This window comes from Haemaphysalis longicornis, unplaced genomic scaffold, assembly GCF_048455015.1.
Source record: "Haemaphysalis longicornis isolate Haplotype H1 unplaced genomic scaffold, Haemaphysalis longicornis Haplotype H1 scaffold_8, whole genome shotgun sequence".
Taxonomy (NCBI): domain Eukaryota; kingdom Metazoa; phylum Arthropoda; class Arachnida; order Ixodida; family Ixodidae; genus Haemaphysalis; species Haemaphysalis longicornis.
This window is the reverse complement of record NW_027526445.1, coordinates 46247570-46266872: the sequence shown is the minus strand read 5'-3', so window position 1 is coordinate 46266872 and position 19303 is coordinate 46247570. Positions and strand designations below refer to the sequence as shown.

At 48.2% G+C, this 19303-nt stretch overlaps 1 protein-coding gene across 1 annotated transcript in view; it reads left to right on the top strand.

Moving 5' to 3' along the window:
• LOC144148277 (uncharacterized) overlaps positions 1-19303 on the top strand; it is a 288013-nt gene that overhangs the window by 104485 nt on the left and 164225 nt on the right. The window contains exons 10-13 of the mRNA XM_077679836.1: positions 6132-6176; positions 13050-13377; positions 14054-14224; positions 14973-15350. Coding sequence (XP_077535962.1) covers positions 6132-6176; positions 13050-13377; positions 14054-14224; positions 14973-15350 — 922 coding nt within the window. The remainder of the gene's footprint in view (positions 1-6131; positions 6177-13049; positions 13378-14053; positions 14225-14972; positions 15351-19303) is intronic.

Genomic DNA, 19303 nt, shown 5'->3' with positions numbered 1-19303 from the left:
CCTGGAATGGCGCCCCAACTCAACCAAAAGCCCTCCTCAATTTGGGCTCCCGGACTGAGGAACCACACTTGCTTGGGTGTGAGGTGAAGTCCTTTTATTACTATTATTTCCCTAAGGAAGTGTGCTACCGGCTGTCGTGTCAAAACAACTCACCCAACACTGTGCTACAGACATGTCAGCAATTCGAGCGCCATTATTCATGAGTAATTTGAGTATGGTAATTACGGAAATAGCAATGGGGTACGAAAGCACGTTTCCACTGAATGGCCTCTTTGCTTAGTGACGCATTACGGGATATCTGCCAGGTCATAGTAGTGGGAAGAAGGATAAAAAGATGCAAAGGTATGTGGTTTTTTAAATGCAGAGCATTTCAGTAACTCACGATGTCACCCGCATTGACGTCCGTAGTCCGCACCGTCGTTGTCTCTACTATTTAAAAAAAATACTATCCGGCGCCTGGTTTCGATCCCTGGACCCTGCGGGCGGAACGCAATGTACATGGTGCTCTACCCACTGCGCCACAAAGCCGACACAGAATGGGACGCTACGAACGCGCCTTATATCGTTGACTCATTCAAATTACTGCTGACGAGCGCTCTCTCGTCAGCAGTTGCCACAAGTGCAACAACATTAACGTAACGCAAACTACTTAACGTCGTGCGCCCCCGGAAATGCTCTGCATTTGATCGTGCCCCTCGCGAGGGGGATGTTTCACTGCGTCTTCTCTCGGTCGCGGGACCCGTGGCGCCATCTGGCGGATGCACGGCACAACTCGTAGCACTTTGAAAAGATGCTGCGCAAGCCAGCTGTGTGTGCGTGCCGCACTTGTACAAATGGCGACTGCATTGGCTGTCCACAGAGCAAAACATTCGTGCAAGTAAGCCGTTGCAGTCAGTCAGTCAGTCAGTCAATCATTCAGTCAGTCAGTCAGTCAGTCAGTCAGTCAGTCAGTTAGTTAGTTAGTTAGTTAACAACTCGGCAAGCATTTGCGTTTCTTGCTTTGTAAACAAAGCGAAACACGCAAGAATGACGAAATTTCCTCGACTCATTCAAACTACGTCAAGAAGCTGCTGATACAACGCATTCACTACCATCAACTCCCCAAACACTAAACGTTAACGCACTACACCCACCCCCTATGCGACGCATTTACTCGCGTCCCCCTCGCGGGGAGATGGGCCCAATTCTCTTCTTATCCTCTTGCACCTTTCAGTCGGAAATGCGCCGAAATGAACGTTACACCGGCAGTTTTAAGTAAATGCTCTGGTGTACGCAGTGGAGAATTGGAACCAAGCCTTCACAAAGGAAGACGAGTGTAGTTTATTTTCTATTGTCCATCCCTAATTTCCAATTCTACAGAACACTTTCTAGCTACGTAATTAGATAAACCTTAAGAGATCGCCAATCCCCCGCAGTATTATGTGCCATAACGAAATGGACAAGAAAAAAAAGGTTAAAGGTGGACGTAATATGTTCCTGCCTTTCACTTCGACATGTGTGTTGGGGACATGTAGTAGTGTCTGCGTGAGTAGCTTAGGCATGCTAATGACAGAAGTAGCGATTAGATGGTGGTGAAAGTGCGCTTCCACTAAGTGTTCCTTTGCTTGACGTTGCGAACGTGGGTGTGTGCAGGGTCATAGTAACCATGAGGGGATGAGAAAAAACTTCTAAGGGCGAAAGGACAGGATAATAGTGGGAGAACACATTCAGCGATTGAACATTCATGCTTTTGCAATGACTACACCATGAGGAGTGCTTTGGATAACCATTTGTTTGTTTCCTATTTTTTCTTGGATATTTTTTTTCGAATTTGTTTTCGACTCTGTCGTGGCGACCAGTCATTTAGGAAGGAGGGGGTGTGGTACTCTTAATGCGAAAGCATTAAATGCTCCATTGAGCAAACAAGGCAGTGTTTGTGTCAGCATCGGTGCCTCTAACAGTGAAATGTTGGCTTCTCGGCCGCATGCGTTGGAAGCGGGGAAAAAAAACCAAACAGAAACCAACCAGGGGAACTTGACATTGCTGCCGTAATCCCCTTTCCATGCGTGATAGCGGGCCGTATACTCGGGTACAACATAAGAATGGTAACGGACGCTGCCGGTGTGCCTCGTCCCCACGGCCGGATGTTGTCCGTGTGGTGCAAGAGTGCGTTTTTGGGAATATTTTGAACATGCCACAAGCTATTTCCGTGAATTTGTCGACTTAATATGCGTGTAAACTACTGCAGCGGCGACAAACAAACTACGTGATAAAAGGAAGACGCCATCACGCATTCATAGCAGTCTCCTTTCAAAACGCGCGCGCCCGTTGACATCTGGGTCCGTCGCTTAAGCGGAGTGATACCGCACATGACCTATTGCCGTTCTTAACTTGTTCCAGGGTATAGGATAAAGTCCTCCTTCCTAGTGAGGTCGAGGGGGAGGAGAACCGAACATGGAAGTATAAGAGCATGCGTTTGGAGCTGAAGGTAACTATTTCAGCTTCAAATTTCAATTGAATAACGGCTGCACAAATAAACTGAAATTCAAGTTCTCAACAGGGTCCGCCCAGGGTCGATATCGAAATCTCCCGTGGCCACGTTCTACTTATTGTAGGCGACTTTAATGCCTACCATACCGAGTTGGGATACAAACGGGACACCGTTAAGGGTCGCAGCCTTTGGCTAGACGCCCAGCAAGAAGGTCTCAGCCTTGTTACAGACCCGTTCTACCCAACCCTAATCGCAATAGTGTGATTGGAGACACGACGCCTGACCTATGCTTCACTAAAAACACGCGGAGAGAGGCCACGTGCCTTAGCACGTAAGAGAATCTTGGTAGCGACCATTATATTGTAGCCATCACGAGCGTTTCCGGTGGCGTTACGCAAAATCTGGAAAAACACTTCAACTGGTCGACTGGGACGCGTTTCGAAAAATTCGTGCCGCAGAACGCCATTTTCACTCTGACTCAAAAATGGACTCGGGAGCAGCAGAGATAGTCGATATTGAGGCATGGGCGGAGCAACTCCGTCAAGATGCCGACAGAGCTACCAAAAGTATACCCGCCGAGGCAGGTTTGTTTCAAGCAGACGCACAGCTTCTTCACATGTGGGAGGCCAAGAACAGTCTACGACAGCGACTCCGCAAATATAAACAAATCGCTACCTGCGTCGTCGGCTTTCCCGACTTGACAGAGAAATTGAAGACTATACTCTGCAACTCTTGTGACAAAATTGCCACGTGGCTTGTGATCGCATGGAGAGAGAGATCGGGATGGCTCAGACACGGCAGATCATGCGTTGTCTAATAGACCCTGACAAAAGTAAGACCATGCAACGACACAATCTAAACGTCGTCCTCCACAAATTTAACGGAACCAACAAACAGCTTCTCCAGGCCCTTCAGGATCGCTACATTGCCCCTTCGGCTACCGAAACGATCCCCCCTTACTCGGGCAGTGACAACGCCTCCCTCGACAGTTCCATCACCTTAAGCGAGGTACGGGACGCCATTACGGCCCTTCGGATCGGCTCAGCACCGAGGCCGGACGGCATAACAAATAAGGTACTCCGCAACCTAGATAACGAATCCATCGAGACTCTTAAGCGCTACTTTAACGTGTGTTGGGACGCGGGCCACATTCCCGTTAAATGGAAAACGGCCAACGTGACCACCATCCCTAAAACCGGAAAAAAGCTCCACAATGAAAACCGTAGTCTAATTTCCCTCATCTCGTGTGTAGGAAAACTCCTGGAGCATGTCATCCTAAACAGGTTCAACGCCTACATGGAAAAAAATTCTTTATACCCACACACCATGACTGGCTTCCACCCCAAACTCTTGACACAGGATGTGAGGCTTCGACTGAAACACAACGTTATTGACGGAGCACGCTCCTCGTCCACAGATGCCCGTGCCGTCTTCGGGCTCGACCTTGTTAAAGCCTTCGATAACGTCAAACATTGGGCAATGCTAGAGAATCTCAACAGCCTGTGGGTCGGAAAGAGGGTGTACTACTACGTTCGCAACTTCCTCACCGATCAAACAGCAACTATCACTATTGGCGGACTTAAATCAATTAAAATTCACCTAGGCAGTAGGGAACCCCCCAGGGCTCGGTTCTTTCCCCCTCCTTTTGAACGTGGCAATGATCGGCCTGCCCAATCTCCTCAATAGCATAGAAGAGCTCCAGAATAGTCTTTACGCCAACGATGTAACACTGTGGGTGTGCGGCGGTATTGACGGTCACATTGAGGACACTCTCCAGCAAGCCATAAACACAGTCGAAAAATACATTGCACCCCGGGGCCTCAGCTGCTCACCCGAAAAATCTGAGCTTCTTATCTACCGTCCCACCAGTAGAGGGAGGAAATCTACTCCCACTCCCCCTTCAGTCCAACTTTTTGCCGCGAGTTCGCACCGCATTTCCATCGTCTCGAGTATTCGCGTTCTTAGACTTCGAATACAAGCGAATAGACATAATTCCGAATCACTGCTAGTGCTCGAAAACGTTGTGCACCAAACAACCAGGCTAATATCAAGGATAGCTGGTCGCAACTACGAATGAAAGAAGCTAACCTCCTACGCATCGTACAGGCCTTTGTAGTAAGTAGGGTGACGTACGCCACTCCGTACCTCCGGCTACAGCGGGCAGAGGCAATTAAAATAGACGCTCTCCTCTGCAGAGCCTAAAAGCGGGCTATGGGTCTACCTCCAAACACGTCCACAGAGCGATTTGTGGCCCTGGGCATGACAAATACTCTGGACGAACTCATCGAGGCTCAGTGGCTAGGGCCGTTAAGCCTCGTCCGCAAGGAAGGCGTCCGCAGTCCTCATTTCTTGTCTCCACCTCGAAAACCGGACAGGCAAGGTAAACTTAATTTGGACCCCCGCCCACTCCGGCCTGTGTCTGCGCACCAAGCCGCTCGAGGCTTTACTGACCGAGCGGACGGCACTTCCGATGCGGAACTCGTCCCCATTTCAGGCGCGGACAGGCTATTGTCGTACAGTGGCATCATCGGTCATTATCGTTTAGGCCAGGCCCGCTTCCCACCCGCGCACCCATCCCTCAGTAAGCGGCATTCGGTGGTCTGGCGACTGCTACAGACCCACTCGTTTCCAAACCCACTTGTGTATAGCTATTGCTACCCAGGGCGCTACTCCCCCAGGGTCATAGATGTCGGGAAAGAGCGGACCTGGCGCACATGTTATGGCTGTGTCCACAGCGATCAAAAATGGCCGCACAATCACAAACAGTGAGCAGTGTGAGACCATGCTGCTCAGCTCCAGCCCGGAAGATCAACTCTGGGCCGTCCAGCTGGCTGAGGACGCTGCCAGAGCCCAAGGGCTCATGGCCGACGACTAAGCAACACAGCTGGCAAATTGAACAAAGTTTACTCTCTCTCTCTCTCTCTCTCTCTCTCTCTCTCAAGTTCTCAACAGTGGGATTTACAGGCCATTCGAAACTCCAAATATTGGTACTTCTTTTAACCCCTACGACAGGCATGTGCACGTAACGAACCAGGTCAGAGTCATGTTAACGTGCGCTAACCATCTTTTTGAAAAACTCCAAGACATTTCTTTAAATCTAGAATGTGGACATTACACTTAACCACCGTTCCATTATGCTGGCCAACACAACCTTGGAGTAGGCATTTACCGGCGGCAGTTTATAATTCCTCGCAAAAAAGGGCCTCTACATTCCACCACCTTAGCTGCATTCCTATGTGCTTCAGCGGCAAGACGTGCACCACTAACATGACTTATGCATAATAAGATAGGACACCTGTAACTTGGCATGCAGCCTTTGCGCCAAACTCAAGTCATAACAGCAGTTCTGTTGGCCGAATGCACTCCCCTTCCATTCAATCAATCTATTGTAGCCTCAAACCCGGCTCGCTTTTAGTTCCTCAAACCAATTCTGAGCCCACCTCCCGAGTTTTCAATTAGTTTTTAAAACACTGTCTCTTTCTGGGAGGCGAACCGCACTGCTGTGTGCAAAGCACGTGCAAGTCTGCGCGCTGGTTTTAGGCTAATTTGGCCACATTCACTGCTGCTTTTAACTTGGTGCATGCTGAAACTTGTGTTGATGATTGCGAGTGAATTGTCCTATTCCTGATGTATTTTTTTTTCTTCCTTCTCCCTGAAATAGTCCCTTCCAACCGACGCACCCCTAAACCTGGAACTATTGGCAAAGGTAACCTCTCCCTTCTCACACACTAATGCCACCTACATCAGCGCACTAGAAATGTGTTTTTTGCACTGTTGTAAAATCTCCTGGATTTTATAGAATACTTTTAGTTGCGTCCAATGGTGTTGGTAGTGCGTGCATGACACCCAGCGCACCTTTGCTGTGGCTTATCTCTTAGCATGTGACAATTCTTTTCTGTTCCCCTATGGCATTACTCATTTCTCTCGGTGATTCTGTTATTAATAGTTAGCCTACAGGGCATGGGTAAATGCCGCCCTATTTGACGGGCTCGCGTGACATGTTGGCGAAGAACTTATTTAAAAGACTATATTTAGCGTGCTGTTGTGTATTTGTGAACCCCTAGCTCAACTCCAATGTATTTTAAGAAAAAGATTTATGCCTATGTTGGGCCACAGCATCTGCGCTAGCCCGCCAGCCATGCGCCATGCGGGTGCAAGATATTCTTGGAAGGCCGACGCGGACGAGCAAGTCAAGAGGGAAAGAATGTGAGTGTGGAACTGCCGAGGTCAAGCAAAACGAACTATAGTACAAGGCGGTAAGAAAAAAAGGTGGGAAAGTAATGAAAACGGGGCGAAAACACGACCTTGAAAGACACTGGTAACCAAAGATCAGAGAAGGGGGATAAAGGGGAGAGAGTGTGTCATGAGAAGGAGTAAATTTGATCAAGTGGGCGAGGAAAGCGGGTGTTGGGTTACATCACCGTGGGGTTGTGTCGTACGTGTTTACGTTTGCCGGCGCAATGGGGGCTTCAAATTACGATCCGCCGGCAACCTGGACTTCGACTTCTCGTGGTTGGCGTGTCAGCGTTCTGCTGCCGCGTGGGGCCATCGAAATTTAACTACCACCTGCCTGTACCAGCCTGCTTGCTTGCATATCTCCAGCAAGTAGCAAGTGGCCTCGCCTGCCTGCGGGGCTTTTCACATTGAGCAGCATCAAATGGGGGTTGAGAATTAAGGAAGGTCGGGAGAAGGCAGCAGAGTGGTGTAAAGCATGCGAAAAACGCCAGTTTAACCCCGCCACCATTCCGTCGTGATCTGCCGTAAGAAGCAGGTAAGCGTAACATCGGGGGACGTAGCATATCAGGGTTCCACTGTAGCAAGCAGGATAACAGAGAGTATGTAGATCACCTGCACAACGGAGGTCGTCTGAAGCTTATTTAAGAAGGCGTTTAGCATGAAAAGTAACTGGCAGCGACGAAGGAGTGAGTGGACCCAGGGCAGGCACGTACCCAGGATTTTTTTTCGGGGGGGGGGGCCCAACCCAAGGTAACTTTTCTATGCAAATTAGGGGAGAGGGCGAGGGTATCCGCCGTTACTAGTAGAAACACGATAAACGCGCAGCGTTTACCATAAATGCGCGTAAACCTGCATAGAGAAATGAAATTAACTGTATCCGCCCTTGTGACGGAGGCGAAAAGCAAAAACACTCGTATGTTCGAGATTTCTGATCACGTTAAAGATCCCTACGCGAAGTTTGCAAAATTAAAAAAAAAGAACGGCAGTAATTACAATATTTACGGGAATAAATACGCGAACTGCACATTAACTTACATTTCCGGAGCATCCCACACGTTATACGCAATCGAAGTCGGCAGAAACGGAAGTGCATAGGCACTCGAGAGTTCAGATCTCCGTGGCAACCCTCTTGCGCTTCCATATTTTTCTCCAAACAAAACCTGTAGCTACTAGTTATGAAGGAAGGAAACAAAATGCTATAGGTAAATCGGAGATGTCATACGCCTAATTCCGTGTGTTATTACCCTGAACAGCCTCCGAATTCGACGTTTAACGGTCTGCCATTCAAAGCACCAATGATTCAGGCCTCGGAAATTGCAGTATCGAGACGCACTGGACTGCAGGAAATGTAGATAAAAAAACGGTGGCAAGCGCCAGCCCGTCAGCGCTTACCTCTGGCAGTTTTGTAAAGAACCTTGTTATATCCAGGGATGCGCCTTGTCGCTTCCTCGACGTCGCTGCGTGGCTTGTCCAGCAAGGCGGGAATGAGCTCCTCTGTCCTCTCGTTCGGCCCGTTGGTGAAGTAAACTCGTTGCTCTCTGCCGACACCTTGACGATATTCCGACATCGCGAGACTAAGCTATCATATGTACCCGGGGTTTCATAACCTCTCTAATACAAAGACACAGTTCGCAGTCCAATTTTCAAGCCGAAATTTCTCTCGGCCAAAAGTCTGGTTGGGGTCCGTCGAGATGTCCGGCCCGGGTTCATTTTCACCGTTCACCCGCGGCACCCCGTCTCTCTCATGTTGACCATTGGCCACTTAGACTCCGTGCCCTTCCCCGCTGAAGCCCGGTGTTCTCGAGGTCTGTTCATAGGAATGCAGCTCGGGGTCCGTAAACCTGCCAGTAAAGTTTGGTTCGTTGTTGAGGTGGGTGGTGTCGTGGTGAAGGACCCGATGATGAGACGAGGCAAGTAGATGATGAAGAAAAAGTCTATTTACACTTATTTACAGGAGACGACGAAGCATGAACATTAGATAACACATTATAATGAAAACTGGATTACAATTAACAGGTGCCGCAGCGCACAAAAAGGGTATCGCGGCATGATCCCTGATGGGGGCCCGGGGGCCAAAACGGGTGCCGAACCGCCGCGCGGTTGGCGAGAAATTCGTGGGGCTCTAGCGCCCAGAAGCTGCCACGAGAGCAAGTCCTCATGCGACCGCTCTTGGCCGCAGCTCCGGACAAGCTCAGCAAAATTGCGCATGCAGTCGCAAGCGAAGCAGCCTCCACACAGCAACACACGTACCAATTAGGATTTTGACCCCCGCTCCCCCCTGTCCGCCGCCCCAGAAAGTCGGGGGGAAACGAGTCTTCCCAAAAGCCGCGTAGAAGGTCGCCGGCAAGGCTGTCCCAAAGGATCCCACTCCGCCGACGGCTTGGGGGACACGGCAAAGCTGCGAGAAGGGAGGAGGGTCATCGCCCCGACGGGGTCCACCGGCGCTGGCATCACTACACCGCCGTTGTGCATAGCAGCCATTAACCACAATGGCTGTCAATCAACAGTACCGCTATCACTACCTTTAGTTGTCCAAAGGAATGCCGCCAGTGTCTCTTGCCGCCGTACAACTGCGATGCGGGCCTTCACTTTGTCACCCTGCCATCGCCGGGCTTGGTAACGTTGTTGCGCTTCCTTTTTGAGTGGTCCTTCTTGTCCAGACGGACGCACCGACTGTAGAACAAGGCTTTTGTACTCCCCTGGTAGCTTTCCCTAAGCGGGCGTAATGTTAGAGGCGCCGGACGGTGGGGTCAAGCATCCCCTCGCGCAGGGGTTTCCCCAGGCATCGAATCAAGGGGGGGTGTCTCAATGGCTCTGGGGGGGGGGGGGGGGGGTTCATAAACTAGAAAAGCTGTTTTTTTATCCCACTAGTTAAATAATAGACGTCTGTTAACCAAACGCTCATCCCAGTGACGTACGTTTTTCATTTTCTCTCTCTCTCTCTCTCTCTCTCTCTCTCTCTCTCTCTATATATATATATATATATATATATATATATATATATTTATATATTTATATACACCTGAGAGGCGGTGCTTTCTATTCAATCCAAGAAAAAAACAAATTTAGAGAAATTCATTTTTTACCATGAAAGGTCCGTATTCAGTTTTTTTTTTAATTTCTGGCCATTTTTTAACGTATAAGGACATTTTCGAACTTGTTACCAGGGCCAGTGACGAAATTTGAGTTCTTGAAACAATGTTTATGTAGTACACGAATTATGCAGCACTTATAAATCAGGCACCGATTGTACGCTCCCGATTTATTAAAACGCCAAGATTAGCTTCCGTAGCACTTCGCCTCGCCAAATTGCCCATTTTAAATGTACATGCTGAAAGAGCTTCTGCAAAGATTACGGTTGTAAAAAGAACGGCATCGAATCGCACCCACCCACCCGTCACCCGTACCATTCATATGAATGTCACGGTAGCAGGCGAAAGTTTCCGTGACTAATCTGCGGCCGTTGAAGCTCCCCTTTTCCTTTACTTTTTTTTTTTTCATTTTCGCTACTACCTGGCTGGTAGCAATGTGCTTGCAGCGTGGTCAGCCTCAAACCACTTTGCCCCTTTCCTTTGAAAGCCTTTTTTGTGTGCACATACGAACTTGCCATGAGCTGTCGAAAGAAAGGAAATAAATACGTGCAACGCTAACAGCAAGCTCGGGGGGCGCACTTTTGTTTATTTTGCCCGAGGCTACTGCCAAGAATAGCAGACGGGCAGCCCGCGCATGCGCAGATCGATACTGAAAAAGGTCCATACAAGGACTGACAAGAGTGAAATTTGGGGATTCAAGGGGGGGTGTCCAGAAAAACTAGGGGGGTTCTACACACCCCCTAGGGGGGGTGTAGGGAAATCACTGCCCTCGCGCCACTCCCCTCATCGCCATCCGGTTCCAAGCTCTTGTGTCGCCTTGGCTTGTTCGGCAGACGCTGCACACGTGCGCGAGCCGGACGTTGGAAGGCATTGCGTAGAGAAACCCTACAGCGGGTTTCTCTGCGGCAAGAAGACTTCTTACCCTTCTTACCGACAAACACAAAAGCAGCATTTCCACGAAAACTAGTGAAAAACGCGCTGTGAGTTCGGCTCAGGGTAGGAATTCGTTGAGCCACAAACACCAGGCATGTGCTATAGTATCGGCCGACACCACGGCGCGCTAGGATGGAGGGATTTGTTGAATGTTCAAAGACAAACATTTTCTTCCCCACCAAAACTAATGAGACCCGAGCCGCTGAAACCGCCACCCTGGCGAAACAAGCGATAAGTTACTGCTGTCTGAGAGAACCGAAGAACCAATTGCAGACGAACAGGGTAAAGGGGGTGCAGCGAATTGCAAGTGGCAGACCGGTAGCAGAGCACGAAGCCAGTGTACAGCGGTACTGGCTTCCGCGTAAACGAAGCAAACATACCTCGCCTGTTTTTTTGTTTTTTTTAATCCCACGTTGACCACCAAATGATTCATCTTTTTTTTTTTTTTGAAATGAACCTAATCCACAAACCAAAACTAAGTCAGATAAAACTGCACTGCCAAGAAAATCCCGGCAACTTTCCCCTAAAAAATGTGGCAAATAAATAGTTGAAACAATTCTCTGCAAACGTGTACGCAGATCTTACTTCGTGTGGAAAATGAGCCAGACCCTGCTGTGGCATGGATCAAAATGAGCCAAATTCATTTGCCCAATGGGATTTTTGCGTTGGTGTGACGTTTCGGGCTGTTTTGTGCGCTTTTGCGTCAATTTTGTTTTTTGCTTTTGAGAGCTGGCTTATCATGAGGTCAGACAGCAATGAGGAGATCGGCAATTGATCTGCCGACACACGACTACGATAACGTGAACGGAAGCGGAAGTGAACGAAATGAAACTAAGAGGTGTGATACTATCATTTTATCTCGTCTCCGTCGTCTTTACGCGGTAAATCTGGTTATTATTATTGTTATTACTCCCATATTTCCCATTTCCGTACCTAACAAATTAGCTGCCTCTTACAAGCCATGGCAAGCCAGGGAAGATGATTTGAGCAGGCTTCTTGTAAAGCGTTTTGGAAATTTATGGCAAGGCAATGAAGAGCTTCATGAGTGTTTTCAGGCGTGTCCAAAAAAGTACCCTACGGAGCCATTCGAAAAAGAGCTGTTTTTTAAGCTCTGTTGCATGTTTATTGCCTTTTTTGCTTGAAACTGTATCGTACCGTTCTTGAAAGTCGATTCTAAAGTTTTCATAAGAATGCCGCAGCAACTTGTCTGTTTCAAATGAGTACGAGCCAAATCTGAACTTATCTTAATATTGCTCAAATTCTCCGCATAATTATTAATTACTTGTCGCTATAGATTTCCCCTAGCTGACATGTGTAACATGCCATTTAATAGTTTTGACAGCATGCATTTAGGTCCGGTTCCAAACTTTCGTTTTTTCCCCCTCAAATTCCCCTTAGGTGGATTTGGCTCATTCCGAAAAAAAAAGCGCCTCAAATAGCTATCAAGCCCAGGATTTGTATGGCGCCGCTTTAGAATGTGTGCGAGGGACAATGAAAGGTGGCGCGGGAAAGGGGGGTATGGCCCAAAAAATTTCGGGGGGGGGGGGGCCCGGGCCCCCCGGGCCCCCCCTCTGGGTACGTCCCTGACCCAGGGGAAGCAGTTGTTACTTCTGCACTTTTTGTTTGCGATTCCTGCTAGCTGCACTTGGTATCTTCCATTCATGTGTGAGAGGCTGTAACAGCCAATTACGCCTGAAATTTTGTGGGAGAGATTTTTGTTTGGCACGAGGTGCACGCGGCATGCCCCGTACATTACGGAAGAAAAAAACCCATGAAACCTCTTGCAGAGGTGTGCAAGAAGAAGGTGGCCCCTAGCCGATACCAGCAGGGGCATTCCCGGTGGTTCTACGACGTAGAGACGCGCCGCGGCCTGCCCTTTGTGTACACCGGCTGCGAAGACAGTTAATAGGACCCGCTTCAAGACGAAGGAGATCTGCATGAGCTTCTGCCCGGGGGTCACAAGCGGGGTGTCCACCTGGAACCGGAACCGGACAGAAAACCGGAACCGAAGCAAACCCGTATTTTTTTCCGCCAGTTTGGAACTGAACCCGAACCGGAACGAATCGAAGGAACCGTTCTGAACTGGTTCCGGGGCTTCAAAACTATAATTTCTAGTTTTTTTTTATTTTTGTGCTCTACCGCGTGTGTGAAGGTATTAGGGGCCGAGGATAATGCGACCTTTGCCCTCGACCCCCCTGGTGAAACCTGGTGCGTCTTGTACGAGTTTGGATGCTGCCGAGACAACGTGACTGCTGCGAGCGGTCCACGACTCGAAGGTGGCCGCAATGGTTCCAACTCGTCCTTTGGGTGCGTTCCAGATGGCTACAGTACAGCGACGGGAGAGGTGTCCGGAGAGCGTGCGGAAGGTAGCTGCGAGGCTACCAAGTTTGGGTGTTGCCAGGACAAGATCAGGGCGGCCAAGGGACCCGACTTTGGAGGTTGCGGGAATTGCTCGGATTCGCTGTTCGGCTGCTGCGAGGACAACACGACCTTTGCCCTTGGTGCTTCCGGTGAAGGCTGCTGTGTCGTGACTGAGTTTGGGTGTTGCCGAGACAACGTGACGGCGGCAAGTGCAGAAGGTTGCCTGTGCAACGGCACTAGGCACGGGTGCTGTCCGGACAATGTCACCATTGCACTGGGTCCTGGGTAAGTGTTGTCACGGGTCGTTCATATATGGCTGGCCATTGTCACCTCTGCCAATCATGTCATTCTCATGAGCTATGCCGTCTAAAAGCGCCATGTCTCGCCAGCTCTCATGATTTAGATATAGGCGTCCAATTATTTTATTTCATCCTCATGTTGAGCCAGTGTAGAAGGCTAGCTTGGCTACTGTCAAGCACTAAGACAAGTTTAAAACTTATCATCTATGACTTGCTATTTGTAAAGTTTTAATGGGTAAAGAGATGCAACAGGTGCGCAACATTCCGCACATCTTCCTCTAGTTTTTCACTTCTGATGGAGTTATTAGGCTTATCGTGTATGAAACAGTTCTTCACTTAATTTTCCAGGAAGGTGTCACATTGAATCAACAGCTTGTCAGTGCAATATTACCTATTCGCAGTCAGTCTTATATTTGAGAAACTCGGTTTAGATTTTGTGTTCCTGAGACCATTTCATTTCTTTCATATAGTAATATAATCTACCACTTTAATTTAGTTTTAGTTCAGTTTTAGATTAGTATTTAGTTATTAAACCTTAAGTTATTTAGAAACACAGAACGTTGCAAACCTTGATTCGTTTTTTGTTTGTTAGTTTTTTTGAATTCTTGATGCTTCGTGGTGGGGTTAGAATGCTTTGGGGTGTTTTGTCGTTTTGCATGCAGCTTTGAGGGATGCACCTGTGATCACTGCGCATTCGGCTGCTGCCCCGACAAAAAAACTGCGGCCGATGGACCGGAGTTCGAAGGCTGTTTTAACTGCACGAACACGACGTTTGGATGCTGCCCCGACGAAGTGACTGCAGCCCAGGGCCCCAACTTCGAAGGCTGCGAAGGGTGAGAGGTTCTGACTGAAAGCATCTATCGCTGGGCTCACAGCCTGGTCCAGAATGATTTCTGAGGTCTGAAGCTTCACCGAAAGGTCTACCTGAATTCGTGTATCAGGAGGCATGGCCTAATGGTGGTTGGTGTGCGATTAATAACTACCTGTCAAAAAAATGCCTGGCTATGGGTGTGTGTCTAACGGTTGCTAATGTGTCATTGACGCCAATGAAGGGCTAGGCAGGTTTAGAAAGGAAATCAGAAACTTTTGTAAACAAAACATAATCACTCCGACATCAGTACATTGGAGAATTGTAAGAAAAGGGTCAAACGGGAGTGGTTATGCCAGCTCCCAAAGGCCCTTTTTTAGGATTTGGTTCCTGGATACTTGGTTCTCGACTGACAAACAAACAAATACGACTGGGTGAAAAATGAGGACGGAGCCAAGAGGGAAACAGGGAGGCTCATCTTGTTTCCCCCTTGTCTCTGCCCCTGGTTCTTGTACAGTACTTGTTTGTTTGCTTTTCTTTATCTTGTACTGTGCATTGATACTAGATACAATGGCTGCTTTCAGCTGTGACAATGAAAAATGCCAGTTTTGACAAGTGTGAGCCACGGAATGTACAATCTGCAATCTCGAGTGCCAAAATGGCATCAGACACTGAGGTAATTTTCAATCAAAGTGCAGGGATCGAACACTTTGCCCAGAAGGGTTGCGAACGACACCAATTTTAACAAGCTTTGTCTCGTTTATTCTCGGCAGGTTCGAGACAAACTGCACCAACACCACTTTTGGCTGTTGTCCCGGTGGCCTGAGTGCGGCAGAGGGCGAGAACTTTGTCGGCTGCGTGGTGGCTTGCGAGAGCACGGCTTTCGGCTGCTGCCCTGACGGGCTGACGCCGGCCTCGGGCATTGGCTTCGAGGGCTGCGACAACTGTAGCGAGTCCCTATACGGCTGCTGCGCGGACAACGCCTCCTTCGTCCTGGGTCCCGGCGGCGAGGGTTGCTGCTTCCACACCAAGTTTGGGTGTTGCCAGGACAACAAGACCGAGGCCCAGGGTCCCGACTTTGCCGGCTGCTCCTGCCACACCACCCCTCATGGCTGCTGCCCCGACGGCGTGAGCACGGCACGGGGACCCTGGTACGCTCACCAAGTTGTTGTTGTTGTTGTTGTGGTTGCGCCTTTAGGGATGGCACATACCCAATCAGGAGATCGGTCAATCAACAGAGGATGGTCAAAATAAATGGAATTCTTATCTAATCACGAGACGCTTAGGAAATATAATTTAGACCAGTTGGAAAAAGTTTTCAGAAAAAAAAAATCCTGAAAAATCAAAGCGAGGGTGACCAATCGTTATCATAAAAAGAATCGTTTTGAATTTTTATTGTAGCGGAGGAGGGCAGAGCATACATCCCGGCGGCAGAACCCCGTTTCGGATGCCCCGAACGATAGTATAGCCGGCACTGTTAGGGATATCCCCTAAGTGTAAAGCGGCACCTCCAGGGACTGACGTCTCAGTCCAGAAAAACGTCGGCACGTCAAAAGGTAGTGTTCGACAGACTCGTCTTCGTTGCAATAGCTGCACAGAGCTGTTGGCGCCAGACGAGACCTGTGTAAGTACCTATTTAACTTGGGTACTCGACAACGTAAGGCTGTAATAACCACCTCTAAGTTGCGTGAAGCGCACCATTCAGGTTTCCATGAGAATTTAAGATGATTAAAATCTCTTAATGATAATAAAACCGATTCTTGCTGTTCCTGGAGTTTCAGCATCCTACGGTACCTAGCTGCTGTTATTAAAGGTGTCGGCTCTACGACGTCTATTAGAGGCCCAGAAAGTGCTATCCTTGCTAGAGAGTCGGCAGCCTCGTTGAATGGGATCCCCGCCTGACCAGGAACCCAAAGAAGGTTAATTTCAGTGAAGTGAGGTGGCAGGAGTGACCGAAACGTCCGCAGAAGGGGAGTGTCTTTAGGGGAAGAAAGGGCTAAGCATACAGAAAAAGAATCGGAAATTATCATTGGAGATGTAATTGATACATCCAGCTTTCGTAGCACCAGGACCATTGCCAAGAATTCCGCGAAGAATATGGGGATAAAATCACCCAGACGAACCTAAAAGGTCCAGTTAAGGGAAAGGGAAAATATTCCTATACCGGATTTTCCTTCTCGTTGAGAGGCATCTGTAAAAATATAGCACCTGGCTGCATGGAGGCCAAATAATCTTCTAGAAGACGATTGAGCAGCCGGGCTGGTAAAAGTTTAGCATTTTGGGGAAAATGTTCCGAAATTGATAGAAAGAGGTGAACTTCTGTCAGTATATGGAATAACCTGATTTATTGCTACACCCAATAAAAAAAGGAAGCTCTGTACCAAAGGGCTTTGTGGACATAAGGACCTGGGCCATTGGTGCACCATAAACGCACCTGGTTTTGCAATAAAGATAAACTGCTCCCTGTTCCCCTCAGAGCTATAAGCTCTCAGAAAAGTTTGAACAGTCAGTATCCGGAACCTATTAAGCAGAGGAGGAACGCGCGCTTCCAAGTAAACTACTGCATTTGCTGCATTCTTAGGCAACCCTAAGCAGCAGCGAAGAGCCAGGCGGTCCAGAATAACCAGACGATGAAGCTTATACGCGGCGCACCCAGCGAATAACACGCACCCAAACTCTAAAATGGGGAGAACGTACATTCTGTATATCATGAGAAGGGTCTCTCTGCTCATGCCCTTCTTGCTATGACTGAGACGTCTCAACATCCCAACAGCACGTGCACCTTTGGCCTCAATGAGGGCTATATGTGGAGTCCAGTCAAGTTCACTGGTGTAAATAATCCCGAGGTACTTTAAAGAAGGAACCTGAGAAATTATGCACTGTCGGTAACGCAGAGTAATGTTAACAGGGCTTGAGATCGGAAAAACTAATAAGGAACATTTGTTGACATTCATAGAGAGACAAATACTGTCCAACCAGGAGGCAATAATGTTCAGATATGACTGAAATAATTCGTAAAGAGATTGAATGTCAGGTGCTGATGCAAAAAACGCAATATTGTCGGCATATACATATATAGAGACACCAGAAACCACCGGAATAGCGCTTACAAGGATCTTAAATAGAACAGGGGAAAGGACCGCCCCTTGCGGTACACCCCTAGACTGTGGCCGCTGTGAGGAAGTAACATTAAATTTTACACAACTGAACTGCCTGTCTCTCAGAAATTCACAAATCCAAGCTATGATGTACCTTGGGAAGTTTAAGACTTGTAACCGGGACAACAACACAGGGTATTCGACGCTATCAAAAGCTTTTCCTACATCTAGGGTTACTAGGGCTGAAAACTGGTTAGTGCGACGGGCTAGTTTAATCCGGCTTTCAAGGTCCATACGCGCACTCCAAAGCGAACATCCAGGGCGGAAAGCAATTTGCCTTGGGCTAACGATTCTAGAACTGGACACTAATTGCATTATGCGCTGCTGCAAAATCCGCTCGATTAATTTAACCACGTTAGATGTCAACGCAATAGGCCTGACGTTTTCAATCAAGAGGCCCTGACTAGCATTCTTAAGTACAGTAAGTATTTTGGCGAGACGCCAGACATCGGGGATCCATGCATGCCTAATAGAATAATTGATCATGTTAAGTAAATGATTGGGAGCGTCGTCAAATAATAATTTCAGCATTTCAGTTGTAATGCCATCTGGGCAAGGAGCTGCAGCAGTCAATTTAGTCATGACCTCAGCGAGCTCTGAGAGCGTTACCTCTATGAAGTCGTCTACCACGTCTGGCGGAGTAAATTACATCGCTAAGGATGACGAAAAACGAGCTTGAAGCCCATCAGCTATCGACTCTAGGGACTCTGAGAGTTCACCTGAAGATAGCACCACAGAGTCTGTATTATCTGGAGAGGGTACTGCTTTCCGCGATCCAAGAAAGCGAAAAAGCGCGCGCTTATTGTTAGGCTTGGAGAGACACAAAGATCGATCTGTGTCATAGGTCTGTTTAGCATTAGAAACAGCTCGTTTGAATACCGCTGAAAAATACTGGTAGTTGCACCAGTTAAGCGGGGATAGGTTCTGGCATAGTTTCTTCCAGGCCGCCTTTCTACGTCTAAAGCTGCGGGAACATTCTTCGTCCCACCAGGGACTAGGCAATACTGACTTCTTCGACATCACTTCAAATAATGACGACTGAGCTGAAGTGGAAAGGGCGGAACAAAGGCTTGTCCACGCACATTCAGCTTCATTTTGTGTGGCCAGAGAGAACAGGGACTCCTTCAGAGAGGTTTGAAACCTTTTATAGTTAACAAAAGATCGGCTCTGGCGGTTAATTAAACAGGTGGGACACCCGATGTCAAAAGCTATTGGGATGTGGTCACTACTCGACCCGCAATCAACGGTCGACCAAGAAGGCACGGAAACTCCTCGAGAAGATATATTTAAATCCATAACAGATTGCGTTTGTCCCTTATACATGTTAAGTTGTTATCTGTAACCCAATCCAACAAGCGATTACCGCAAGAATCCGTCCGGAAGCCCCAAGTAACGTGGCGGGAATTAAAGTCTCCTGCAAAGATAATGGGAGGTATAGCCGAAGGGGTGGCGTCAAAACAGCACACGACAAAAGTGTACGCGGCAGAACAGCACCGACATAACAGCACGGCGTCAAAAGGGCACGCGACAAAACAACATGCGACAGAACAACACGGCGTCAAAAGCGCACGCGACGGAAGGGCACATTGACAAAACAGCACAGCGTCAAAACAGCCCAGCGACAGAAGGGCACGGTTTTATGGAACGCCTAAATAAGCAATTGTTTAGATTTTAACTCGTATACAAACATTATAGATGGCGTAAAATGTTCTCTATGAGTTTCTCTTCACGTTCCGTTACTCTTTCTCGGAAAACATGTTCCTGCTTTAAATATTACATTATGTAGGATGTTTTAAATGAAAGTGGCCGACATTTCGTAAAACTATTCAGACACCGAGAGAAAACGCACTTGTATAAAACCACAAAATTTTAAAAATAAAAGGCGACAGGTTGGCTGGCATGAAACTCAAAAAGGCTTTTGCTTCCTTTTAATCGTCAAGGCTTAT